The following is a 25,758-nucleotide window of genomic DNA, read 5'->3' as shown; positions in this document are numbered from 1 at the left end:
TTAGCAGGGGAGGCAGCTCCTGCCGCAGTAGCCGCTGCCCAAGCCAGAGAGGCCAAAGCCCCCGGAGGAGATGGGCACTCCCTGAGAGCTGAGGATGCTGCCAACGGCAGCGGAGGTGGAGGATCCCACGGCGGTGCTCTGTGGGAAGGAGCTGAGGATGGGGCCGGGCAGGGTCACCACCACGGGGGAGGGCTGGATGACGACGGTGGAGTCCTGGCACTGCCTGACACAGGGCTCATTGCAGCTGTTGGCCAGCGGGGTCGGGCCGCAGGGCGAGCAGGGCAGGCACGGGTTGTAGCAGGACATGTCTCGGGGCGGGAGGTGCACCTGTGAGAGTGGGCAGGGGGAAGCAGAGCATGAGGGGTGGGTGAGGAAACAGCCTGTCGCCCCAGGACGATGAGGAATACCATTTCCCTCAGCCCAAAAGAGCTCCAAGAAGAACGACTAAACCCACATAGCACCAGCCCAGCAGACACCTCAGCCCAGCCTCTCTCGAAGCCACACCATCCCTCTACGGTGGCATGGGGACTGAAGACACAGCAGGGGAAAAAGAGACAAGTGTGGGCTGAGAAATCCCACAGTAGGAAAAGGAGGAGGCAGCTGAGAAAGACAGGAAAGGGCTTCAGCTCACCTTGTTCCCAAGGAAATCGAGGCGAGAGGAGTGGGTGAGAGAGCGACGGGAAGGGCCTGCTTTTATACTGCTCCTGCACTGCCCCGGGCCCTCAGTCACTGCACGCGGGCAGTAATTTTCCAACAGACTCACCTCCAGAGAAAAATATCCTACCTGATGGCACAGGCTGTGTTTTGGTTTACGTCAAGCCTGCCATTTTATTTCCTCATTTCTGACATGACCATTAGGCCACGGAGGCTCTTTTGAAGGAAGGGGATGAGAGGCCCAAGGATTTCTTGCACAGAATCATGTCAACACAGGCAAAAGGTGTGTCCCCAAGAGCTGGAGAGGTCTGTGGAGAGGGAGGACATGGGTCTGGGGAAATCTGGTGAGATGTTTTCCACAGCCTGTGCAGGAAGACGGGCATATCTTCCCACCAATGCTGTCTTCTCCCTGGTGCCCGAAGGCTTCTGAGAATGGGGACACGCCGCCTCCTTCCTCCTCCTTGACTGCCCCCATGCTCGCTCCCGCAATCACTGACCGTTGCCTCTGTGGGCAGGTGGGCTGTGCTGTGGTTACAAATGTCTTCTCCCAAGGAAAGCTTCCCATTCCTGCAAACTTTGGCCAGGGTCTATGGTAAAGTCATCCCCTCTTGTGGCAGTCTCTGGGGGTCTCCTAACAATGACATCTGCAGGCTTGTGGAATGAGAACGTTGCCCTCCCAAAGCCCCAAAATAAGTTGGGCCCCTCCGTCCTCCCTACAAGGCGGGGGTGTTGTGGCTCTGGACAGAACCTTGTTCCTCCCACTCTCCTCACACCACCATGCAGTTTGGCTGCATGCTTAGGACCCTGACCAGCAGGACACACAATGGCCTGCCCTGGAGCTGTGTACTCGGGTGCAGCCAGTGCTCAAAGACGATTTTCCTGGGGCGGGGATGGAGCGGCCCTGTCCTCAGGGGAATTCAGCCCTGCGTGGGATACAAGCCTGCAGACAGCACGCACTCCTGGCTTGGCCTCACACATAAGGGCTGGCACACGGCCAATCCAACGTTAGAGTGTGACTCACCATGGGTAGGGAGAGTCTATCCCGGGAAGCTTGGCTTCTGAAGGCATTCCCTTGCCCTCCTGAGACACATCCCAGCTGCCTCCATGCCTGCAGGGCAGGGAAGTGCATCACCTCCTCAGTGCAGCCTCAGAGCTGCTTCTGTACCCAGGGCCCTGCTGAGCACGTCCCCTCGTCCCCTCAGCATCCCCAGGCACGTGGCACTGCAGGGTCCTGACAGACACCGCTCGCTGGGGAGGTGGGGGAAGTTTCCTTGCTTCCCCAACAGCGCTGGGTTATACTCCAAACTGAGGAGGCCTTTGGGGCATGGGAAAGGAGGCATGGTGAGGCACTACTGCCAGGAAAAGATGTAACGCTTGAGACCCAAGCAAGAGTCCCAACCTGTGGGGAGATATCTTCTGTGACCTTTTCTTTTCCTCCACGGAGCATTCAGGAGTGCCCCCTCCCACAGCCGGGTGTCTTGGGCCAGGAAGACGAGGCCTGTATGTCCATTGCCTTCCACCCTTCAAGCGCCTCTCCAAGGGTGACCCTGCCCCACGGCTCACGTCTACCCAGAGGAGGTTTCAGGTCTCTAAGAGCGTAGCCTGGTCCATTCCCCAGGCCATACTGATGTAAGAGGTTCTTCCTTTCCAGATGCAGCACTTGCCACGTGTCCTTCTTAACACCGTGAGGTTCCTTTGGCCCAGCGCTCCCGCTGGTCTAGGTCTTCCTTTACAGCAGCCCTGCCCTGTAGTACATCAGCTGGCTTGTACAGCTCAACTTTACTCAGGCTGGGAGGGATACCCCTCCTTCCTTCAACTCTTTCAAAGGGCAGAGCAGCCTGGGAGAACTTACAGGTGACCGCTGGGAGAGAGAAGGCCCTGACTCCCCACAGGCAGCCTGCTCTCTGTCCACTGTCAGGAAACGAGGCGCCCCAGTCAGCAGAGGGCCCACATTTTTCTCCCATCACTCTTTGGCTACCCCTGTAGGGGTTGGATGTTGCTCTTGATGCTTGTTGCCTGTTGCTCTTGAGGCCCCTTGCAAGACTCAAGGCAGGCTGAGCTTTGGCTTTCCTAACAGCATCCCAACATGCCCAGGGATTATTCCCACATTCCTTCTCTGCAGCTCATTCCTCCTTCCAACTCCAGGATGCTGCCTTTTGACGTTGGTGCTCCGCCGTGGCTACGCCGCTCAGCCAAAGCCAGGCTGCTGAGATTTCTGATTGTTTTCCTCACTATTGGCTGGACCCTTCTTGCTCTTGGACCATGAGGTGCCTACCCGCTGCCTGACTAGGCCAGAGTTGGCCTGCCTGAAGTCCAGGGGCTGTACCCTGCTACTCACTTCCCTCCCTGACAACAGCTCTTCAAACCTAGTGTTCCTGTGCTGTGGTAGCCAAGGCTGCCCTTGATTCCAATGTTCCCAACCACTTCTTCCTTCTTCGCAGCAGCCGTGCGTCACCTGCCTTTTGCCCATGACAGAATCGCAGGAGCCTTGAGGTTGGAAAGGTCTTTGTGGTGCTCACAGCCCAGGGGAGTGCAGGAGAACAAGGACCCAGGAGGGAAAGGAGGTGTGGAAAGGAGGGGAAGGAGGTGTGGCAAGCCCACACCAGGTGGGCTTCAGCTTTCCTAACCCAAGCGCTGGGTATCTGGAGGTATCTGCTGCCTGTGCAGACATGACCTTATTCGGGATATCCTTGGGCCTTTCATCCCAGCACATGAAAGGAGACTGCATGGCAAATCAAGCATGATGGAAACGAGGAAATGAAGCGGCAGCGTTGAGGGAAACCAAAACACAGCCTGTGCCATCAGGTAGGGAGGATAGTTTGCTCTGGAGGTGAGTCTGTTGGAAAATTACTGCCCGCGTGCAGTGACTGAGGGCCTGGGGCAGTGCAGGAGCACTATAAAAGCGGGCCCTTCTCCTCACTCTCTCAACCACTCCTCTCGCCTCCATCTCCTTGAGAACAAGGTAACTCTGAAGCCCTTTCTCCTCTGCCTGCTCGTCCTCCTTTGCCTCATCCTCCTCTAGGATTTCTCAGCACAAAATTGTCTTTTTCTGCTTTTGTTGGGTCTTGGAACTGCTTGTCATGGGAGATGGAGGGGACGGAAGGTGTGTCGTGGGCAGAAGCTGGGCTTGGCTGAGGTGTCTGCTGAGCTATGGGCCAGGAAGGGACCTCCCTGGGTCTGGGTGCTCTTTTCAGGGCTCTTTTGGGCAGAGGGGAAGGAGAACCACTAGGTCTGCCTACAGTGCCTCCACCTCTTGGCTCCAGCTCGTGGCTCTTTCCCTCGTCCTGGGGTGACAGGCTGCACCTCACCCACCCACCCCTCATGCTCTGCTTCCCCCTGCCCACTCTCACAGGTGCACCTCCCGCCCCGAGACATGTCCTGCTACAACCCGTGCCTGCCCTGCTCGCCCTGCGGCCCGACCCCGCTGGCCAACAGCTGCAATGAGCCCTGTGTCAGGCAGTGCCAGGACTCCACCGTCGTCATCCAGCCCTCCCCCGTGGTGGTGACCCTGCCCGGCCCCATCCTCAGCTCCTTCCCACAGAGCACCGCCGTGGGATCCTCCACCTCCGCTGCCGTTGGCAGCATCCTCAGCTCTCAGGGAGTGCCCATCTCCTCCGGGGGCTTTGGCCTCTCCGGCTTGGGCAGCCGCTACTGTGGGAGAACGTGCCTCCCCTGCTAAAGCTGCTGGCGATGGCCCTGGGGAAGGCCCCCAGGGACCCACAAGATGGGACCGGACTGGCAACGGAGCACCCGCTTCTTGCTTTCAGAGGGGCTGAGCCATGCCAACACCCCTTGCAGAAGTACAGGGTCAGCATGGGCTCTCGGAAAGCATAGTGCATGCCTGCCTTTCCTCTCTTCCACTCTCTCCTTTCCCTCCCGGGTCCTTGATCTCCCGTGCTCCCCGTGGCTCTGAGCCCCACAAAGCCAGCCTAGGGAATTCCTGCTGGCTCTGCTCCCTCCGTGGGGCAGGCAGATGGACACCTGGCAGGATCTCTGCTGCAGCTGTGGGGCGCAGGCTGCCATCTGCCCCTGGTGCTCCCTGCACCAGGACCAGCACTCAGAACGACCTCAGTTCCCTCTCCTGCCTCATTAAAGTTCTGCTGCATCCCCGCCTTTGTCTCTGTGTCATTCTTCCCCCTGCAGATGCTCTCCCAAGATGCCCAAGGGCAGATATGTTGCTCGGGGCTGGTTCTGGGAGGGGGTTGTTGGGGATGGTAATTCAGTGATTGCTAACACAGGCTTGCTTTGAGTATTGTTTGGCACACGTAGGGTGACCCTCTGCTTTCTGAACTTCTCCGCCTATCTGGGGCGGGAAGAGTTACCTGACACACTTTAATGACCGTAGCTGCTTCAGAGACGATCTTAGGTCTCTCACCAAAGCATTCTCTTCTCCACGCTCAGCAAACCCCACACCCTCTGCCTCTCATCCCCAAGCAAGGGCTCCAACCCTCTCACTCTCCTGCCCACCCTCCGCTGAACCCATTCCGTTTGGTCACGTCCTTCTTATCTTGCAGCCCAAAACTTGAACTAATGTTCTAGATACTGTCGGGCTGGTGCTGAGCCGAGTGGGGTCATCACTCCTAACGATCTCCTGGCTACACGCCTACTCACGCAGTCCAGGATGTTGATGTCAGCCGCCCTTCATGTCTGGGAACAGTCCTGAGAGTTGAGTTTCACCTGTTTTAATGGGGTTACCAAAAAAGCACCTCTTCCTGGCCCTGCTCTTGGGCTGTTGCTTGTCAGAGGGCGAAGGAGATGTGAGGTGACATGGCTGGTTACTACCAAGACAGATGCTGATCGCGGCTCTACCCACAGTGCTATTGTTGGCCATGATGTCATACAGCATGCCACAGCTCTTTTGTCAATTCTGGTCAGCCGTTTGGGGGTCATTTCCTGCTTGAGCCTCCTCCCCCAGCACAGCAGCAGCCAGGGCACGAGCGATTGCTACCCCTTCCCACCTGACTCCTCCCCTCCCCACCTGGCCACTTCCCAGCAGCTTGTGGGGCTGCTGCCCTCCCAGGGCTTCCCGCAGCCCAGGCTCCTCAAGCGACATCAGCAGTGGCCACGCGTCCCTTCCTCAGCAAGTGCACTGAGGCCCAGAAGGCACGGCTGCGCAGAGGTCCAGCAAAGCAGGGCCTGATGGCCAGGGGCTCTGGAGGACTCATGGATGACTTCCTCTCCATGACAGTGACGGTGGCCCGAAGGGGCCCGCTGCCCTGGGTCCCACCCTCCCCGCCTTTTGCAAAGAGCAAAGGCTCCCCATCTGCCCTACGCACCTCCAGCGCAACGCTCTCCTCACCCTTGGTGCTGCGGTGTCCGTAGACGGGAGGACCACGCTGCGGCAGTTAGCAATCGTTCTTGTGGCGGGTTGACCTTGTCTGGCTGCCAGGTGACGGGGATACAGGTGTTACCTCATTAATCACATCCATAAAGATGTGATGACAGCCACCCTGCCATCGTACTCCCAACAAACACCTCTCCTGGGCAGGTCCGTTGCCCTTGCTTCGTTTCAAGGCCAATCCACCTCTAAGAAGAATCAGCATTATTCTTTTGCCCTTCCCTAACCCTTCTTCTGCTTTCTTGCCCCCAGATAATGGGGTAACTGAGCTGCAGCTCAACTGACAGCCTTCTTGCACGGCCCGTTATTAGCGGCGGCCTTCCCCGCTGTGTGCGCACGCAGGTTTCCGGCTCAAAGGTGGGCTCAGCATCCCACTTCCCCTGGTCATGCAGGAAGATCCAGAGAGGGCCACGTGACCCGGCGCGGGGTCTTCCTTTCCCCCCTGACCACAGCAGGAGCAGACTGGCTCTGTGGGGCACCCCTCACAGCTGAGGTGCCGGCCTGTGGGGACAAGGAGGGAGAGAGATTTTCTTCAACATTTCAGAGGCAGCAAGCTGCTCTCTCCACAGTTGGTGTATCCAAACCGGGGCAGTGCAGTGTTGCCAAGCTGTTAGAATATGCCACTGGTGCATTGCGGACCACCTTTTTCACATGGCCCGTATACACGGGGCATTCTCCAGACCTTTGGAGACCTCCTTGTCATCCAGGTCACCGTAGACGATGACCAGCACCGCTAATTCTCTCGGGTATTGGATGCCATCCAAAGTGGTAGTCCACCTTCCTGGCCAAAGCACAAGATCTTCCCTCAGCGGAAATCCTGTCCTCGTACTTGACAGGAGACGCCCCCGGGCACTGCAATTCACCGCCTCTTTTCCAATTCTGCTGTCAACCCCCCACTCCCTAGCGAGGCGCTCAGCCTGTTGGGCTTCCTTACCTTCCAGTTCCTGACTGTTGGCCCTGCTCTTCCAGCATCAGAGTTGCCAGGCAGTGATCCGCTTTCCTGGCTGCTGCCTGTAATCTTTCCACATCTCCCAAAGTTCCCTTGAGGTCAGGGACCGGGTACTTCCCGTCTCTTGAGTGATTTCTCTCACTTCTCCCTCCCACTTCTCTGCTGAAGGACCAGCTTACCCATCAGACTCTTTGTCCCCCTCACTCCCTTCCTAATGGACGATATGGTCCGGTTCACCTCCCTGCCCACTATTTCTTTTCCACTACTGGAGCAATTACTCGAGGTGGTGTTTGGGTCCCGATCTCAACCATGGATGTCTCAGATGTGCTTTGGGTCTCTGCCTCAACTACCACGTTCTTAGATGTAGTTTGGATGCCCGGCTGAACCGTGACATTCTCAGAGAGGTTTGGGTCCCTCTCTTAAACACTGTCCTCTGATAGTACTGAATCGTGGCTCGATAGGCACAGGTCAAGCTCCAACACAGTGCTAAAAGCAGCTGGTTTTCAGGCAGCTGCCGCCCACGGACCGGCCACCTCAGGGCATCTTTCACTGTCACCGCACCCAGAAATTGTCTCCTCGTACGCCAGCATGACACCACATTCCACAAACCCCACGTTAAGGCAACAGTGTTAGTTAGTAGTTTTAAACACCTCGCGTCAAGGAGAGGGAGGACCTCGGGAGCCTGTGTAACCAAACAACCCACATCAGTCCCGCATGGGAAGAGGGAGGTGTGTTCCCGCACCCTCTCCACAAGGCAGCTCTGCCCAGCACAGGAAGGGCATCCATGCCAGGGCAAAGCACATAGCCTTTGGTTCTAGGAACATGTGCCCAAGCTCAGGCAAGGAAAGAGATAAGCGGTGCACCAAGCGAACACCCTCCCTCCCCTGCGCAAACGCCTGCTAATTAGGAACTACTACAGCTAGAGCATGCTCAGATCAAAACTGCCAATGTCTTGAGACCCGTGTTGAACGCCAGAAAGGCTGCGGGGAGTTGGCCTCGTCTGGCTGCCAGCTGCCCACCAAGACACTCTATCCTTCCGTGTCCTCAGCGAGACACGGGGCAGAAAATAAGGAGAAAACTTTGTGGCTTGGCATAAAGGCGGTGTAATGAATAAAGGCGAGTCCCACGTGCATAAGCAAAGAAAAGCACTGCTCAGCAGAAGGCAAAACATTTCTGTGTTCCCAGGACCCTTCTAGCTACACCTACAAAGCACAGCACTATGAAGGCTCTTATGGGGAAAGTTAATTCCATCCCCGTCAGACGCAACACAATTGTGATAACAACCGTTGCACAAGCATCCCAAAGACCACCCTGCGAGAATGAGCAGGGAGCAACATCTCTCTCCCTGGGCATCATGGGAGAGATTCTACAGAGGAAAGGATGACACAGAGGCATGGACTGGGATGCAGCAGAACTTTAATGAGGCAGAAGAGGGAACTGAGGTCGTTCTGAGTGCTGGTCCCAGCGCAGGGAGCACCAGGCTCAGATCGGAGTCTTCGCCCCATGGCTGTGGCCGAGACCCTGCCAGGTGTCCATCTGCCTGACGGGCTGCCGGTGTGGCTCAGCCCTTCTGAAAGCAACCAGCCGACCCTCCATCCGCACTCCAGTGCCATCTTGTGGGTCCCTGGGGGCCTTCCCCAGGGCCATCGCCAGCAGCTTTAGCAGGGGAGGCAGCTCCTGCCGCAGTAGCCGCTGCCCAAGCCGGAGAGGCCAAAGCCCCCGGAGGAGATGGGCACTCCCTGAGAGCTGAGGATGCTGCCAACGGCAGCGGAGGTGGAGGATCCCACGGCGGTGCTCTGTGGGAAGGAGCTGAGGATGGGGCCGGGCAGGGTCACCACCACGGGGGAGGGCTGGATGACGACGGTGGAGTCCTGGCACTGCCTGACACAGGGCTCATTGCAGCTGTTGGCCAGCGGGGTCGGGCCGCAGGGCGAGCAGGGCAGGCACGGGTTGTAGCAGGACATGTCTCGGGGCGGGAGGTGCACCTGTGAGAGTGGGCAGGGGGAAGCAGAGCATGAGGGGTGGGTGAGGAAACAGCCTGTCGCCCCAGGACGATGAGGAATACCATTTCCCTCAGCCCAAAAGAGCTCCAAGAAGAACGACTAAACCCACATAGCACCAGCCCAGCAGACACCTCAGCCCAGCCTCTCTCGAAGCCACACCATCCCTCTACGGTGGCATGGGGACTGAAGACACAGCAGGGGAAAAAGAGACAAGTGTGGGCTGAGAAATCCCACAGTAGGAAAAGGAGGAGGCAGCTGAGAAAGACAGGAAAGGGCTTCAGCTCACCTTGTTCCCAAGGAAATCGAGGCGAGAGGAGTGGGTGAGAGAGCGACGGGAAGGGCCTGCTTTTATACTGCTCCTGCACTGCCCCGGGCCCTCAGTCACTGCACGCGGGCAGTAATTTTCCAACAGACTCACCTCCAGAGAAAAATATCCTACCTGATGGCACAGGCTGTGTTTTGGTTTACGTCAAGCCTGCCATTTTATTTCCTCATTTCTGACATGACCATTAGGCCACGGAGGCTCTTTTGAAGGAAGGGGATGAGAGGCCCAAGGATTTCTTGCACAGAATCATGTCAACACAGGCAAAAGGTGTGTCCCCAAGAGCTGGAGAGGTCTGTGGAGAGGGAGGACATGGGTCTGGGGAAATCTGGTGAGATGTTTTCCACAGCCTGTGCAGGAAGACGGGCATATCTTCCCACCAATGCTGTCTTCTCCCTGGTGCCCGAAGGCTTCTGAGAATGGGGACACGCCGCCTCCTTCCTCCTCCTTGACTGCCCCCATGCTCGCTCCCGCAATCACTGACCGTTGCCTCTGTGGGCAGGTGGGCTGTGCTGTGGTTACAAATGTCTTCTCCCAAGGAAAGCTTCCCATTCCTGCAAACTTTGGCCAGGGTCTATGGTAAAGTCATCCCCTCTTGTGGCAGTCTCTGGGGGTCTCCTAACAATGACATCTGCAGGCTTGTGGAATGAGAACGTTGCCCTCCCAAAGCCCCAAAATAAGTTGGGCCCCTCCGTCCTCCCTACAAGGCGGGGGTGTTGTGGCTCTGGACAGAACCTTGTTCCTCCCACTCTCCTCACACCACCATGCAGTTTGGCTGCATGCTTAGGACCCTGACCAGCAGGACACACAATGGCCTGCCCTGGAGCTGTGTACTCGGGTGCAGCCAGTGCTCAAAGACGATTTTCCTGGGGCAGGGATGGAGCGGCCCTGTCCTCAGGGGAATTCAGCCCTGCGTGGGATACAAGCCTGCAGACAGCACGCACTCCTGGCTTGGCCTCACACATAAGGGCTGGCACACGGCCAATCCAACGTTAGAGTGTGACTCACCATGGGTAGGGAGAGTCTATCCCGGGAAGCTTGGCTTCTGAAGGCATTCCCTTGCCCTCCTGAGACACATCCCAGCTGCCTCCATGCCTGCAGGGCAGGGAAGTGCATCACCTCCTCAGTGCAGCCTCAGAGCTGCTTCTGTACCCAGGGCCCTGCTGAGCACGTCCCCTCGTCCCCTCAGCATCCCCAGGCACGTGGCACTGCAGGGTCCTGACAGACACCGCTCGCTGGGGAGGTGGGGGAAGTTTCCTTGCTTCCCCAACAGCGCTGGGTTATACTCCAAACTGAGGAGGCCTTTGGGGCATGGGAAAGGAGGCATGGTGAGGCACTACTGCCAGGAAAAGATGTAACGCTTGAGACCCAAGCAAGAGTCCCAACCTGTGGGGAGATATCTTCTGTGACCTTTTCTTTTCCTCCACGGAGCATTCAGGAGTGCCCCCTCCCACAGCCGGGTGTCTTGGGCCAGGAAGACGAGGCCTGTATGTCCATTGCCTTCCACCCTTCAAGCGCCTCTCCAAGGGTGACCCTGCCCCACGGCTCACGTCTACCCAGAGGAGGTTTCAGGTCTCTAAGAGCGTAGCCTGGTCCATTCCCCAGGCCATACTGATGTAAGAGGTTCTTCCTTTCCAGATGCAGCACTTGCCACGTGTCCTTCTTAACACCGTGAGGTTCCTTTGGCCCAGCGCTCCCGCTGGTCTAGGTCTTCCTTTACAGCAGCCCTGCCCTGTAGCACATCAGCTGGCTTGTACAGCTCAACTTTACTCAGGCTGGGAGGGATACCCCTCCTTCCTTCAACTCTTTCAAAGGGCAGAGCAGCCTGGGAGAACTTACAGGTGACCGCTGGGAGAGAGAAGGCCCTGACTCCCCACAGGCAGCCTGCTCTCTGTCCACTGTCAGGAAACGAGGCGCCCCAGTCAGCAGAGGGCCCACATTTTTCTCCCATCACTCTTTGGCTACCCCTGTAGGGGTTGGATGTTGCTCTTGATGCTTGTTGCCTGTTGCTCTTGAGGCCCCTTGCAAGACTCAAGGCAGGCTGAGCTTTGGCTTTCCTAACAGCATCCCAACATGCCCAGGGATTATTCCCACATTCCTTCTCTGCAGCTCATTCCTCCTTCCAACTCCAGGATGCTGCCTTTTGACGTTGGTGCTCCGCCGTGGCTACGCCGCTCAGCCAAAGCCAGGCTGCTGAGATTTCTGATTGTTTTCCTCACTATTGGCTGGACCCTTCTTGCTCTTGGACCATGAGGTGCCTACCCGCTGCCTGACTAGGCCAGAGTTGGCCTGCCTGAAGTCCAGGGGCTGTACCCTGCTACTCACTTCCCTCCCTGACAACAGCTCTTCAAACCTAGTGTTCCTGTGCTGTGGTAGCCAAGGCTGCCCTTGATTCCAATGTTCCCAACCACTTCTTCCTTCTTCGCAGCGGCCGTGCGTCACCTGCCTTTTGCCCATGACAGAATCGCAGGAGCCTTGAGGTTGGAAAGGTCTTTGTGGTGCTCACAGCCCAGGGGAGTGCAGGAGAACAAGGACCCAGGAGGGAAAGGAGGTGTGGAAAGGAGGGGAAGGAGGTGTGGAAAGCCCACACCAGGTGGGCTTCAGCTTTCCTAACCCAAGCGCTGGGTATCTGGAGGTATCTGCTGCCTGTGCAGACATGACCTTATTCGGGATATCCTTGGGCCTTTCATCCCAGCACATGAAAGGAGACTGCATGGCAAATCAAGCATGATGGAAACGAGGAAATGAAGCGGCAGCGTTGAGGGAAACCAAAACACAACCTGTGCCAGTAGGGAGGATAGTTTGCTCTGGAGGTGAGTCTGTTGGAAAATTACTGCCCGCGTGCAGTGACTGAGGGCCTGGGGCAGTGCAGGAGCACTATAAAAGCGGGCCCTTCTCCTCACTCTCTCAACCACTCCTCTCGCCTCCATCTCCTTGAGAACAAGGTAACTCTGAAGCCCTTTCTCCTCTGCCTGCTCGTCCTCCTTTGCCTCATCCTCCTCTAGGATTTCTCAGCACAAAATTGTCTTTTTCTGCTTTTGTTGGGTCTTGGAACTGCTTGTCATGGGAGATGGAGGGGACGGAAGGTGTGTCGTGGGCAGAAGCTGGGCTTGGCTGAGGTGTCTGCTGAGCTATGGGCCAGGAAGGGACCTCCCTGGGTCTGGGTGCTCTTTTCAGGGCTCTTTTGGGCAGAGGGGAAGGAGAACCACTAGGTCTGCCTACAGTGCCTCCACCTCTTGGCTCCAGCTCGTGGCTCTTTCCCTCGTGCTGGGGTGACAGGCTGCACCTCACCCACCCACCCCTCATGCTCTGCTTCCCCCTGCCCACTCTCACAGGTGCACCTCCCGCCCCGAGACATGTCCTGCTACAACCCGTGCCTGCCCTGCTCGCCCTGCGGCCCGACCCCGCTGGCCAACAGCTGCAATGAGCCCTGTGTCAGGCAGTGCCAGGACTCCACCGTCGTCATCCAGCCCTCCCCCGTGGTGGTGACCCTGCCCGGCCCCATCCTCAGCTCCTTCCCACAGAACACCGCCGTGGGATCCTCCACCTCCGCTGCCGTTGGCAGCATCCTCAGCTCTCAGGGAGTGCCCATCTCCTCCGGGGGCTTTGGCCTCTCCGGCTTTGGCAGCCGCTACTGTGGGAGAACGTGCCTCCCCTGCTAAAGCTGCTGGCGATGGCCCTGGGGAAGGCCCCCAGGGACCCACAAGATGGGACCGGACTGGCAACGGAGCACCCGCTTCTTGCTTTCAGAGGGGCTGAGCCATGCCAACACCCCTTGCAGAAGTTCAGGGTCAGCATGGGCTCTCGGAAAGCATAGTGCATGCCTGCCTTTCCTCTCTTCCACTCTCTCCTTTCCCTCCCGGGTCCTTGATCTCCCGTGCTCCCCGTGGCTCTGAGCCCCACAAAGCCAGCCTAGGGAATTCCTGCTGGCTCTGCTCCCTCCGTGGGGCAGGCAGATGGACTCCTGGCAGGATCTCTGCTGCAGCTGTGGGGCGCAGGCTGCCATCTGCCCCTGGTGCTCCCTGCACCAGGACCAGCACTCAGAACGACCTCAGTTCCCTCTCCTGCCTCATTAAAGTTCTGCTGCATCCCTGCCTTTGTCTCTGTGTCATTCTTCCCCCTGCAGATGCTCTCCCAAGATGCCCAAGGGCAGATATGTTGCTCGGGGCTGGTTCTGGGAGGGGGTTGTTGGGGATGGTAATGCAGTGATTGCTAACACAGGCTTGCTTTGAGTATTGTTTGGCACACGTAGGGTGACCCTCTGCTTTCTAAACTTCTCCGCCTATCTGGGGCGGGAAGAGTTACCTGACACACTTTAAGGACCGTAGCTGCTTCAGAGACGATCTTAGGTCTCTCACCAAAGCATTCTCTTCTCCACGCTCAGCAAACCCCACACCCTCTGCCTCTCATCCCCAAGCAAGGGCTCCAACCCTCTCACTCTCCTGCCCACCCTCCGCTGAACCCATTCCGTTTAGTCACGTCCTTCTTATCTTGCAGCCCAAAACTTGAACTAATGTTCTAGATACTGTCGGGCTGGTGCTGAGCCGAGTGGGGTCATCACTCCTAACGATCTCCTGGCTACACGCCTACTCACGCAGTCCAGGATGTTGATGTCAGCCGCCCTTCATGTCTGGGAACAGTCCTGAGAGTTGAGTTTCACCTGTTTTAATGGGGTTACCAAAAAAGCACCTCTTCCTGGCCCTGCTCTTGGGCTGTTGCTTGTCAGAGGGCGAAGGAGATGTGAGGTGACATGGCTGGTTACTACCAAGACAGATGCTGATCGCGGCTCTACCCACAGTGCTATTGTTGGCCATGATGTCATACAGCATGCCACAGCTCTTTTGTCAATTCTGGTCAGCCGTTTGGGGGTCATTTCCTGCTTGAGCCTCCTCCCCCAGCACAGCAGCAGCCAGGGCACGAGCGATTGCTACCCCTTCCCACCTGACTCCTCCCCTCCCCACCTGGCCACTTCCCAGCAGCTTGTGGGGCTGCTGCCCTCCCAGGGCTTCCCGCAGCCCAGGCTCCTCAAGCGACATCAGCAGTGGCCACGCGTCCCTTCCTCAGCAAGTGCACTGAGGCCCAGAAGGCACGGCTGCGCAGAGGTCCAGCAAAGCAGGGCCTGATGGCCAGGGGCTCTGGAGGACTCATGGATGACTTCCTCTCCATGACAGTGACGGTGGCCCGAAGGGGCCCGCTGCCCTGGGTCCCACCCTCCCCGCCTTTTGCAAAGAGCAAAGGCTCCCCATCTGCCCTACGCACCTCCAGCGCAACGCTCTCCTCACCCTTGGTGCTGCGGTGTCCGTAGACGGGAGGACCACGCTGCGGCAGTTAGCAATCGTTCTTGTGGCGGGTTGACCTTGTCTGGCTGCCAGGTGACGGGGATACAGGTGTTACCTCATTAATCACATCCATAAAGATGTGATGACAGCCACCCTGCCATCGTACTCCCAACAAACACCTCTCCTGGGCAGGTCCGTTGCCCTTGCTTCGTTTCATGGCCAATCCACCTCTAAGAAGAATCAGCATTATTCTTTTGCCCTTCCCTAACCCTTCTTCTGCTTTCTTGCCCCCGGATAATGGGGTAACTGAGCTGCAGCTCAACTGACAGCCTTCTTGCACGGCCCGTTATTAGCGGCGGCCTTCCCCGCTGTGTGCGCACGCAGGTTTCCGGCTCAAAGGTGGGCTCAGCATCCCACTTCCCCTGGTCATGCAGGAAGATCCAGAGAGGGCCACGTGACCCGGTGCGGGGTCTTCCTTTCCCCCCTGACCACAGCAGGAGCAGACTGGCTCTGTGGGGCACCCCTCACAGCTGAGGTGCCGGCCTGTGGGGACAAGGAGGGAGAGAGATTTTCTTCAACATTTCAGAGGCAGCAAGCTGCTCTCTCCACAGTTGGTGTATCCAAACCGGGGCAGTGCAGTGTTGCCAAGCTGTTAGAATATGCCACTGGTGCATTGCGGACCACCTTTTTCACATGGCCCGTATACACGGGGCATTCTCCAGACCTTTGGAGACCTCCTTGTCATCCAGGTCACCGTAGACGATGACCAGCACCGCCTCTTTTCCAATTCCGCTGTCAACCCCCCACTCCCTAGCGAGGCGCTCAGCCTGTTGGGCTTCCTTACCTTCCAGTTCCTGACTGTTGGCCCTGCTCTTCCAGCATCGGAGTTGCCAGGCAGTGATCCGCTTTCCTGGCTGCTGCCTGTAATCTTTCCACATCTCCCAAAGTTCCCTTGAGGTCAGGGACCGGGTACTTCCCGTCTCTTGAGTGATTTCTCTCACTTCTCCCTCCCACTTCTTTGCTGAAGGACCAGCTTACCCATCAGACTCTTTGTCCCCCTCACTCCCTTCCTAATGGACGATATGGTCCGGTTCACCTCCCTGCCCACTATTTCTTTTCCACTACTGGAGCAATTACTCGAGGTGGTGTTTGGGTCCCGATCTCAACCATGGATGTCTCAGACGTGCTTTGGGTCTCTGCCTCAACTACCGCGTTCTTAGATGTAGTTTGGATGCCCGGCTGAACCGTGACATTCTCAGAGAGGTTTGGGTCCCTCTCTTACACACTGTCCTCTGATAGTACTGAATCGTGGCTCGATAGGCACAGGTCAAGCTCCAACACAGTGCTAAAAGCAGCTGGTTTTCAGGCAGCTGCCGCCCACGGACCGGCCACCTCAGGGCATCTTTCACTGTCACCGCACCCAGAAATTGTCTCCTCGTACGCCAGCATGACACCACATTCCACAAACCCCACGTTAAGGCAACAGTGTTAGTTAGTAGTTTTAAACACCTCGCGTCAAGGAGAGGGAGGACCTCGGGAGCCTGTGTAACCAAACAACCCACATCAGTCCCGCATGGGAAGAGGGAGGTGTGTTCCCGCACCCTCTCCACAAGGCAGCTCTGCCCAGCACAGGAAGGGCATCCATGCCAGGGCAAAGCACATAGCCTTTGGTTCTAGGAACATGTGCCCAAGCTCAGGCAAGGAAAGAGATAAGCGGTGCACCAAGCGAACACCCTCCCTCCCCTGCGCAAACGCCTGCTAATTAGGAACTACTACAGCTAGAGCATGCTCAGATCAAAACTGCCAATGTCTTGAGACCCGTGTTGAACGCCAGAAAGGCTGCGGGGAGTTGGCCTCGTCTGGCCGCCAGCTGCCCACCAAGACACTCTATCCTTCCGTGTCCTCAGCGAGACACGGGGCAGAAAATAAGGAGAAAACTTTGTGGCTTGGCATAAAGGCAGTGTAATGAATAAAGGCAAGTCCCATGTGCATAAGCAAAGAAAAGCACTGCTCAGCAGAAGGCAAAACATTTCTGTGTTCCCAGGACCCTTCTAGCTACACCTACAAAGCACAGCGCTATGAAGGCTCTTATGGGGACAGTTAATTCCATCCCCGTCAGACGCAACACAATTGTGATAACAACCGTTGCACAAGCATCCCAAAGACCACCCTGCGAGAATGAGCAGGGAGCAACATCTCTCTCCCTGGGCATCATGGGAGAGATTCTACAGAGGAAAGGATGACACAGAGGCATGGACTGGGATGCAGCAGAACTTTAATGAGGCAGAAGAGGGAACTGAGGTCGTTCTGAGTGCTGGTCCCAGCGCAGGGAGCACCAGGCTCAGATCGGAGTCTTCGCCCCACGGCTGTGGCCGAGACCCTGCCAGGTGTCCATCTGCCTGACGGGCTGCCGGTGTGGCTCAGCCCTTCTGAAAGCAACCAGCCGACCCTCCATCCGCACTCCAGTGCCATCTTGTGGGTCCCTGGGGGCCTTCCCCAGGGCCATCGCCAGCAGCTTTAGCAGGGGAGGCAGCTCCTGCCGCAGTAGCCGCTGCCCAAGCCAGAGAGGCCAAAGCCCCCGGAGGAGATGGGCACTCCCTGAGAGCTGAGGATGCTGCCAACGGCAGCGGAGGTGGAGGATCCCACGGCGGTGCTCTGTGGGAAGGAGCTGAGGATGGGGCCGGGCAGGGTCACCACCACGGGGGAGGGCTGGATGACGACGGTGGAGTCCTGGCACTGCCTGACACAGGGCTCATTGCAGCTGTTGGCCAGCGGGGTCGGGCCGCAGGGCGAGCAGGGCAGGCACGGGTTGTAGCAGGACATGTCTCGGGGCGGGAGGTGCACCTGTGAGAGTGGGCAGGGGGAAGCAGAGCATGAGGGGTGGGTGGGTGGGTGAGGAAACAGCCTGTCGCCCCAGGACGATGAGGAATACCATTTCCCTCAGCCCAAAAGAGCTCCAAGAAGAACGACTAAACCCACATAGCACCAGCCCAGCAGACACCTCAGCCCAGCCTCTCTCGAAGCCACACCATCCCTCTACGGTGGCATGGGGACTGAAGACACAGCAGGGGAAAAAGAGACAAGTGTGGGCTGAGAAATCCCACAGTAGGAAAAGGAGGAGGCAGCTGAGAAAGACAGGAAAGGGCTTCAGCTCACCTTGTTCCCAAGGAAATCGAGGCGAGAGGAGTGGGTGAGAGAGCGACGGGAAGGGCCTGCTTTTATACTGCTCCTGCACTGCCCCGGGCCCTCAGTCACTGCACGCGGGCAGTAATTTTCCAACAGACTCACCTCCAGAGAAAAATATCCTACCTGATGGCACAGGCTGTGTTTTGGTTTACGTCAAGCCTGCCATTTTATTTCCTCATTTCTGACATGACCATTAGGCCACGGAGGCTCTTTTGAAGGAAGGGGATGAGAGGCCCAAGGATTTCTTGCACAGAATCATGTCAACACAGGCAAAAGGTGTGTCCCCAAGAGCTGGAGAGGTCTGTGGAGAGGGAGGACATGGGTCTGGGGAAATCTGGTGAGATGTTTTCCACAGCCTGTGCAGGAAGACGGGCATATCTTCCCACCAATGCTGTCTTCTCCCTGGTGCCCGAAGGCTTCTGAGAATGGGGACACGCCGCCTCCTTCCTCCTCCTTGACTGCCCCCATGCTCGCTCCCGCAATCACTGACCGTTGCCTCTGTGGGCAGGTGGGCTGTGCTGTGGTTACAAATGTCTTCTCCCAAGGAAAGCTTCCCATTCCTGCAAACTTTGGCCAGGGTCTATGGTAAAGTCATCCCCTCTTGTGGCAGTCTCTGGGGGTCTCCTAACAATGACATCTGCAGGCTTGTGGAATGAGAACGTTGCCCTCCCAAAGCCCCAAAATAAGTTGGGCCCCTCCGTCCTCCCTACAAGGCGGGGGTGTTGTGGCTCTGGACAGAACCTTGTTCCTCCCACTCTCCTCACACCACCATGCAGCTTGGCTGCATGCTTAGGACCCTGACCAGCGGGACACACAATGGCCTGCCCTGGAGCTGTGTACTCGGGTGCAGCCAGTGCTCAAAGACGATTTTCCTGGGGCGGGGATGGAGCGGCCCTGTCCTCAGGGGAATTCAGCCCTGCGTGGGATACAAGCCTGCAGACAGCACGCACTCCTGGCTTGGCCTCACACATAAAGGCTGGCACACGGCCAATCCAACGTTAGAGTGTGATTCACCATGGGTAGGGAGAGTCTATCCCGGGAAGCTTGGCTTCTGAAGGCATTCCCTTGCCCTCCTGAGACACATCCCAGCTGCCTCCATGCCTGCAGGGCAGGGAAGTGCATCACCTCCTCAGTGCAGCCTCAGAGCTGCTTCTGTACCCAGGGCCCTGCTGAGCACGTCCCCTCGTCCCCTCAGCATCCCCAGGCACGTGGCACTGCAGGGTCCTGACAGACACCGCTCGCTGGGGAGGTGGGGGAAGTTTCCTTGCTTCCCCAACAGCGCTGGGTTATACTCCAAACTGAGGAGGCCTTTGGGGCATGGGAAAGGAGGCATGGTGAGGCACTACTGCCAGGAAAAGATGTAACGCTTGAGACCCAAGCAAGAGTCCCAACCTGTGGGGAGATATTTTCTGTGACCTTTTCTTTTCCTCCACGGAGCATTCAGGAGTGCCCCCTCCCACAGCCGGGTGTCTTGGGCCAGGAAGACGAGGCCTGTATGTCCATTGCCTTCCACCCTTCAAGCGCCTCTCCAAGGGTGACCCTGCCCCACGGCTCACGTCTACCCAGAGGAGGTTTCAGGTCTCTAAGAGCGTAGCCTGGTCCATTCCCCAGGCCATACTGATGTAAGAGGTTCTTCCTTTCCAGATGCAGCACTTGCCACGTGTCCTTCTTAACACCGTGAGGTTCCTTTGGCCCAGCGCTCCCGCTGGTCTAGGTCTTCCTTTACAGCAGCCCTGCCCTGTAGCACATCAGCTGGCTTGTACAGCTCAACTTTACTCAGGCTGGGAGGGATACCCCTCCTTCCTTCAACTCTTTCAAAGGGCAGAGCAGCCTGGGAGAACTTACAGGTGACCGCTGGGAGAGAGAAGGCCCTGACTCCCCACAGGCAGCCTGCTCTCTGTCCACTGTCAGGAAACGAGGCGCCCCAGTCAGCAGAGGGCCCACATTTTTCTCCCATCACTCTTTGGCTACCCCTGTAGGGGTTGGATGTTGCTCTTGATGCTTGTTGCCTGTTGCTCTTGAGGCCCCTTGCAAGACTCAAGGCAGGCTGAGCTTTGGCTTTCCTAACAGCATCCCAACGTGCCCAGGGATTATTCCCACATTCCTTCTCTGCAGCTCATTCCTCCTTCCAACTCCAGGATGCTGCCTTTTGACGTTGGTGCTCCGCCGTGGCTACGCCGCTCAGCCAAAGCCAGGCTGCTGAGATTTCTGATTGTTTTCCTCACTATTGGCTGGACCCTTCTTGCTCTTGGACCATGAGGTGCCTACCCGCTGCCTGACTAGGCCAGAGTTGGCCTGCCTGAAGTCCAGGGGCTGTACCCTGCTACTCACTTCCCTCCCTGACAACAGCTCTTCAAACCTAGTGTTCCTGTGCTGTGGTAGCCAAGGCTGCCCTTGATTCCAATGTTCCCAACCACTTCTTCCTTCTTCGCAGCGGCCGTGCGTCACCTGCCTTTTGCCCATGACAGAATCGCAGGAGCCTTGAGGTTGGAAAGGTCTTTGTGGTGCTCACAGCCCAGGGGAGTGCAGGAGAACAAGGACCCAGGAGGGAAAGGAGGTGTGGAAAGGAGGGGAAGGAGGTGTGGCAAGCCCACACCAGGTGGGCTTCAGCTTTCCTAACCCAAGCGCTGGGTATCTGGAGGTATCTGCTGACTGTGCAGACATGACTTTATTCGGGATATCCTTGGGCCTTTCATCCCAGCACATGAAAGGAGACTGCATGGCAAATCAAGCATGATGGAAACGAGGAAATGAAGCGGCAGCGTTGAGGGGAAACCAAAACACAACCTGTGCCAGTAGGGAGGATAGTTTGCTCTGGAGGTGAGTCTGTTGGAAAATTACTGCCCGCGTGCAGTGACTGAGGGCCTGGGGCAGTGCAGGAGCACTATAAAAGCGGGCCCTTCTCCTCACTCTCTCAACCACTCCTCTCGCCTCCGTCTCCTTGAGAACAAGGTAACTCTGAAGCCCTTTCTCCTCTGCCTGCTCGTCCTCCTTTGCCTCATCCTCCTCTAGGATTTCTCAGCACAAAATTGTCTTTTTCTGCTTTTGTTGGGTCTTGGAACTGCTTGTCATGGGAGATGGAGGGGACGGAAGGTGTGTCGTGGGCAGAAGCTGGGCTTGGCTGAGGTGTCTGCTGAGCTATGGGCCAGGAAGGGACCTCCCTGGGTCTGGGTGCTCTTTTCAGGGCTCTTTTGGGCAGAGGGGAAGGAGAACCACTAGGTCTGCCTACAGTGCCTCCACCTCTTGGCTCCAGCTCGTGGCTCTTTCCCTCGTCCTGGGGTGACAGGCTGCACCTCACCCACCCACCCACCCCTCATGCTCTGCTTCCCCCTGCCCACTCTCACAGGTGCACCTCCCGCCCCGAGACATGTCCTGCTACAACCCGTGCCTGCCCTGCTCGCCCTGCGGCCCGACCCCGCTGGCCAACAGCTGCAATGAGCCCTGTGTCAGGCAGTGCCAGGACTCCACCGTCGTCATCCAGCCCTCCCCCGTGGTGGTGACCCTGCCCGGCCCCATCCTCAGCTCCTTCCCACAGAGCACCGCCGTGGGATCCTCCACCTCCGCTGCCGTTGGCAGCATCCTCAGCTCTCAGGGAGTGCCCATCTCCTCCGGGGGCTTTGGCCTCTCCGGCTTGGGCAGCCGCTACTGTGGGAGAACGTGCCTCCCCTGCTAAAGCTGCTGGCGATGGCCCTGGGGAAGGTCCCCAGGGACCCACAAGATGGGACCGGACTGGCAACGGAGCACCCGCTTCTTGCTTTCAGAGGGGCTGAGCCATGCCAACACCCCTTGCAGAAGTACAGGGTCAGCATGGGCTCTCGGAAAGCATAGTGCATGCCTGCCTTTCCCCTCTTCCACTCTCTCTTTTCCCTCCCGGGTCCTTGATCTCCCGTGCTCCCCGTGGCTCTGAGCCCCACAAAGCCAGCCTAGGGAATTCCTGCTGGCTCTGCTCCCTCCGTGGGGCAGGCAGATGGACTCCTGGCAGGATCTCTGCTGCAGCTGTGGGGCGCAGGCTGCCATCTGCCCCTGGTGCTCCCTGCACCAGGACCAGCACTCAGAACGACCTCAGTTCCCTCTCCTGCCTCATTAAAGTTCTGCTGCATCCCCGCCTTTGTCTCTGTGTCATTCTTCTCCCTGCAGATGCTCTCCCAAGATGCCCAAGGGCAGATATGTTGCTCGGGGCTGGTTCTGGGAGGGGGTTGTTGGGGATGGTAATGCAGTGATTGCTAACACAGGCTTGCTTTGAGTATTGTTTGGCACACGTAGGGTGACCCTCTGCTTTCTAAACTTCTCCGCCTATCTGGGGCGGGAAGAGTTACCTGACACACTTTAATGACCGTAGCTGCTTCAGAGACGATCTTAGGTCTCTCACCAAAGCATTCTCTTCTCCACGCTCAGCAAACCCCACACCCTCTGCCTCTCATCCCCAAGCAAGGGCTCCAACCCTCTCACTCTCCTGCCCACCCTCCGCTGAACCCATTCCGTTTGGTCACGTCCTTCTTATCTTGCAGCCCAAAACTTGAACTAATGTTCTAGATACTGTCGGGCTGGTGCTGAGCCGAGTGGGGTCATCACTCCTAACGATCTCCTGGCTACACGCCTACTCACGCAGTCCAGGATGTTGATGTCAGCCGCCCTTCATGTCTGGGAACAGTCCTGAGAGTTGAGTTTCACCTGTTTTAATGGGGTTACCAAAAAAGCACCTCTTCCTGGCCCTGCTCTTGGGCTGTTGCTTGTCAGAGGGCGAAGGAGATGTGAGGTGACATGGCTGGTTACTACCAAGACAGATGCTGATCGCGGCTCTACCCACAGTGCTATTGTTGGCCATGATGTCATACAGCATGCCACAGCTCTTTTGTCAATTCTGGTCAGCCGTTTGGGGGTCATTTCCTGCTTGAGCCTCCTCCCCCAGCACAGCAGCAGCCAGGGCACGAGCGATTGCTACCCCTTCCCACCTGACTCCTCCCCTCCCCACCTGGCCACTTCCCAGCAGCTTGTGGGGCTGCTGCCCTCCCAGGGCTTCCCGCAGCCCAGGCTCCTCAAGCGACATCAGCAGTGGCCACGCGTCCCTTCCTCAGCAAGTGCACTGAGGCCCAGAAGGCACGGCTGCGCAGAGGTCCAGCAAAGCAGGGCCTGATGGCCAGGGGCTCTGGAGGACTCATGGATGACTTCCTCTCCATGACAGTGACGGTGGCCCGAAGGGGCCCGCTGCCCTGGGTCCCACCCTCCCCGCCTTTTGCAAAGAGCAAAGGCTCCCCATCTGCCCTACGCACCTCCAGCGCAACGCTCTCCTCACCCTTGGTGCTGCGGTGTCCGTAGACGGGAGGACCACGCTGCGGCAGTTAGCAATCGTTCTTGTGGCGGGTTGACCTTGTCTGGCTGCCAGGTGACGGGGATACAGGTGTTACCTCATTAATCACATCCATAAAGATGTGATGACAGCCACCCTGCCATCGTACTCCCAACAAACACCTCTCCTGGGCAGGTCCGTTGCCCTTGCTTCGTTTCATGGCCAATCCACCTCTAAGAAGAATCAGCATTATTCTTTTGCCCTTCCCTAACCCTTCTTCTGCTTTCTTGCCCCCAGATAATGGGGTAACTGAGCTGCAGCTCAACTGACAGCCTTCTTGCACGGCCCCTTATTAGCAGCGGCCTTCCCCGCTGTGTGCGCACGCAGGTTTCCGGCTCAAAGGTGGGCTCAGCATCCCACTTCCCCTGGTCATGCAGGAAGATCCAGAGAGGGCCACGTGACCCGGCGCGGGGTCTTCCTTTCCCCCCTGACCACAGCAGGAGCAGACTGGCTCTGTGGGGCACCCCTCACAGCTGAGGTGCCGGCCTGTGGGGACAAGGAGGGAGAGAGATTTTCTTCAACATTTCAGAGGCAGCAAGCTGCTCTCTCCACAGTTGGTGTATCCAAACCGGGGCAGTGCAGTGTTGCCAAGCTGTTAGAATATGCCACTGGTGCATTGCGGACCACCTTTTTCACATGGCCCGTATACACGGGGCATTCTCCAGACCTTTGGAGACCTCCTTGTCATCCAGGTCACCGTAGACGATGACCAGCACCGCTAATTCTCTCGGGTATTGGATGCCATCCAAAGTGGTAGTCCACCTTCCTGGCCAAAGCACAAGATCTTCCCTCAGCGGAAATCCTGTCCTCGTACTTGACAGGAGACGCCCCCGGGCACTGCAATTCACCGCCTCTTTTCCAATTCTGCTGTCAACCCCCCACTCCCTAGCGAGGCGCTCAGCCTGTTGGGCTTCCTTACCTTCCAGTTCCTGACTGTTGGCCCTGCTCTTCCAGCATCAGAGTTGCCAGGCAGTGATCCGCTTTCCTGGCTGCTGCCTGTAATCTTTCCACATCTCCCAAAGTTCCCTTGAGGTCAGGGACCGGGTACTTCCCGTCTCTTGAGTGATTTCTCTCACTTCTCCCTCCCACTTCTTTGCTGAAGGACCAGCTTACCCATCAGACTCTTTGTCCCCCTCACTCCCTTACTAATGGACGATATGGTCCGGTTCACCTCCCTGCCCACTATTTCTTTTCCACTACTGGAGCAATTACTCGAGGTGGTGTTTGGGTCCCGATCTCAACCATGGATGTCTCAGATGTGCTTTGGGTCTCTGCCTCAACTACCGCGTTCTTAGATGTAGTTTGGATGCCCGGCTGAACCGTGACATTCTCAGAGAGGTTTGGGTCCCTCTCTTACACACTGTCCTCTGATAGTACTGAATCGTGGCTCGATAGGCACAGGTCAAGCTCCAACACAGTGCTAAAAGCAGCTGGTTTTCAGGCAGCTGCCGCCCACGGCCCGGCCACCTCAGGGCATCTTTCACTGTCACCGCACCCAGAAATTGTCTCCTCGTACGCCAGCATGACACCACATTCCACAAACCCCACGTTAAGGCAACAGTGTTAGTTAGTAGTTTTAAACACCTCGCGTCAAGGAGAGGGAGGACCTCGGGAGCCTGTGTAACCAAACAACCCACATCAGTCCCGCATGGGAAGAGGGAGGTGTGTTCCCGCACCCTCTCCACAAGGCAGCTCTGCCCAGCACAGGAAGGGCATCCATGCCAGGGCAAAGCACATAGCCTTTGGTTCTAGGAACATGTGCCCAAGCTCAGGCAAGGAAAGAGAGAAGCGGTGCACCAAGCGAACACCCTCCCTCCCCTGCGCAAACGCCTGCTAATTAGGAACTACTACAGCTAGAGCATGCTCAGATCAAAACTGCCAATGTCTTGAGACCCGTGTTGAACGCCAGAAAGGCTGCGGGGAGTTGGCCTCGTCTGGCCACCAGCTGCCCACCAAGACACTCTATCCTTCCGTGTCCTCAGCGAGACACGGGGCAGAAAATAAGGAGAAAACTTTGTGGCTTGGCATAAAGGCGGTGTAATGAATAAAGGCAAGTCCCACGTGCATAAGCAAAGAAAAGCACTGCTCAGCAGAAGGCAAAACATTTCTGTGTTCCCAGGACCCTTCTAGCTACACCTACAAAGCACAGCACTATGAAGGCTCTTATGGGGAAAGTTAATTCCATCCCCGTCAGACGCAACACAATTGTGATAACAACCGTTGCACAAGCATCCCAAAGACCACCCTGCGAGAATGAGCAGGGAGCAACATCTCTCTCCCTGGGCATCATGGGAGAGATTCTACAGAGGAAAGGATGACACAGAGGCATGGACTGGGATGCAGCAGAACTTTAATGAGGCAGAAGAGGGAACTGAGGTCGTTCTGAGTGCTGGTCCCAGCGCAGGGAGCACCAGGCTCAGATCGGAGTCTTCGCCCCACGGCTGTGGCCGAGACCCTGCCAGGTGTCCATCTGCCTGACGGGCTGCCGGTGTGGCTCAGCCCTTCTGAAAGCAACCAGCCGACCCTCCATCCGCACTCCAGTGCCATCTTGTGGGTCCCTGGGGGCCTTCCCCAGGGCCATCGCCAGCAGCTTTAGCAGGGGAGGCAGCTCCTGCCGCAGTAGCCGCTGCCCAAGCCGGAGAGGCCAAAGCCCCCGGAGGAGATGGGCACTCCCTGAGAG

At 57.4% G+C, this 25,758-nt stretch overlaps 6 protein-coding genes across 6 annotated transcripts; 3 read left to right on the top strand and 3 right to left on the bottom strand.

Moving 5' to 3' along the window:
- On the bottom strand, positions 1-306 carry LOC135317396 (feather keratin 1-like). The gene has a single exon (XM_064473697.1). The coding sequence runs from the start codon at positions 304-306 to the stop codon at positions 1-3; it is 306 nt and encodes a 101-aa protein (XP_064329767.1).
- Positions 307-4,027: 3,721 nt separating this feature from the next.
- LOC135317395 (feather keratin 1-like) lies at positions 4,028-4,333 on the top strand. Its single transcript, XM_064473696.1, has one exon. It carries the CDS (start codon positions 4,028-4,030, stop codon positions 4,331-4,333), a length of 306 nt encoding a protein of 101 aa, XP_064329766.1.
- A 4,266-nt stretch (positions 4,334-8,599) lies between these two features.
- LOC135317394 (feather keratin 1-like) lies at positions 8,600-8,905 on the bottom strand. Its single transcript, XM_064473695.1, has one exon. The coding sequence runs from the start codon at positions 8,903-8,905 to the stop codon at positions 8,600-8,602; it is 306 nt and encodes a 101-aa protein (XP_064329765.1).
- A 3,717-nt stretch (positions 8,906-12,622) lies between these two features.
- Positions 12,623-12,928, top strand: LOC135317210 (feather keratin 1-like). Its single transcript, XM_064473085.1, has one exon. It carries the CDS (start codon positions 12,623-12,625, stop codon positions 12,926-12,928), a length of 306 nt encoding a protein of 101 aa, XP_064329155.1.
- Positions 12,929-17,062: 4,134 nt separating this feature from the next.
- Positions 17,063-17,368, bottom strand: LOC135317393 (feather keratin 1-like). The gene has a single exon (XM_064473694.1). The coding sequence runs from the start codon at positions 17,366-17,368 to the stop codon at positions 17,063-17,065; it is 306 nt and encodes a 101-aa protein (XP_064329764.1).
- Positions 17,369-21,098: 3,730 nt separating this feature from the next.
- Positions 21,099-21,404, top strand: LOC135317392 (feather keratin 1-like). The gene has a single exon (XM_064473693.1). The coding sequence runs from the start codon at positions 21,099-21,101 to the stop codon at positions 21,402-21,404; it is 306 nt and encodes a 101-aa protein (XP_064329763.1).
- Positions 21,405-25,758: the final 4,354 nt, after the last annotated feature.

This window comes from Phalacrocorax carbo, chromosome 25 (assembly GCF_963921805.1).
Source record: "Phalacrocorax carbo chromosome 25, bPhaCar2.1, whole genome shotgun sequence".
Classification (NCBI taxonomy): domain Eukaryota; kingdom Metazoa; phylum Chordata; class Aves; order Suliformes; family Phalacrocoracidae; genus Phalacrocorax; species Phalacrocorax carbo.
The sequence above is the reverse complement of the archived record's forward strand: the minus strand, read 5'-3'. Positions and strand labels throughout refer to the sequence as shown.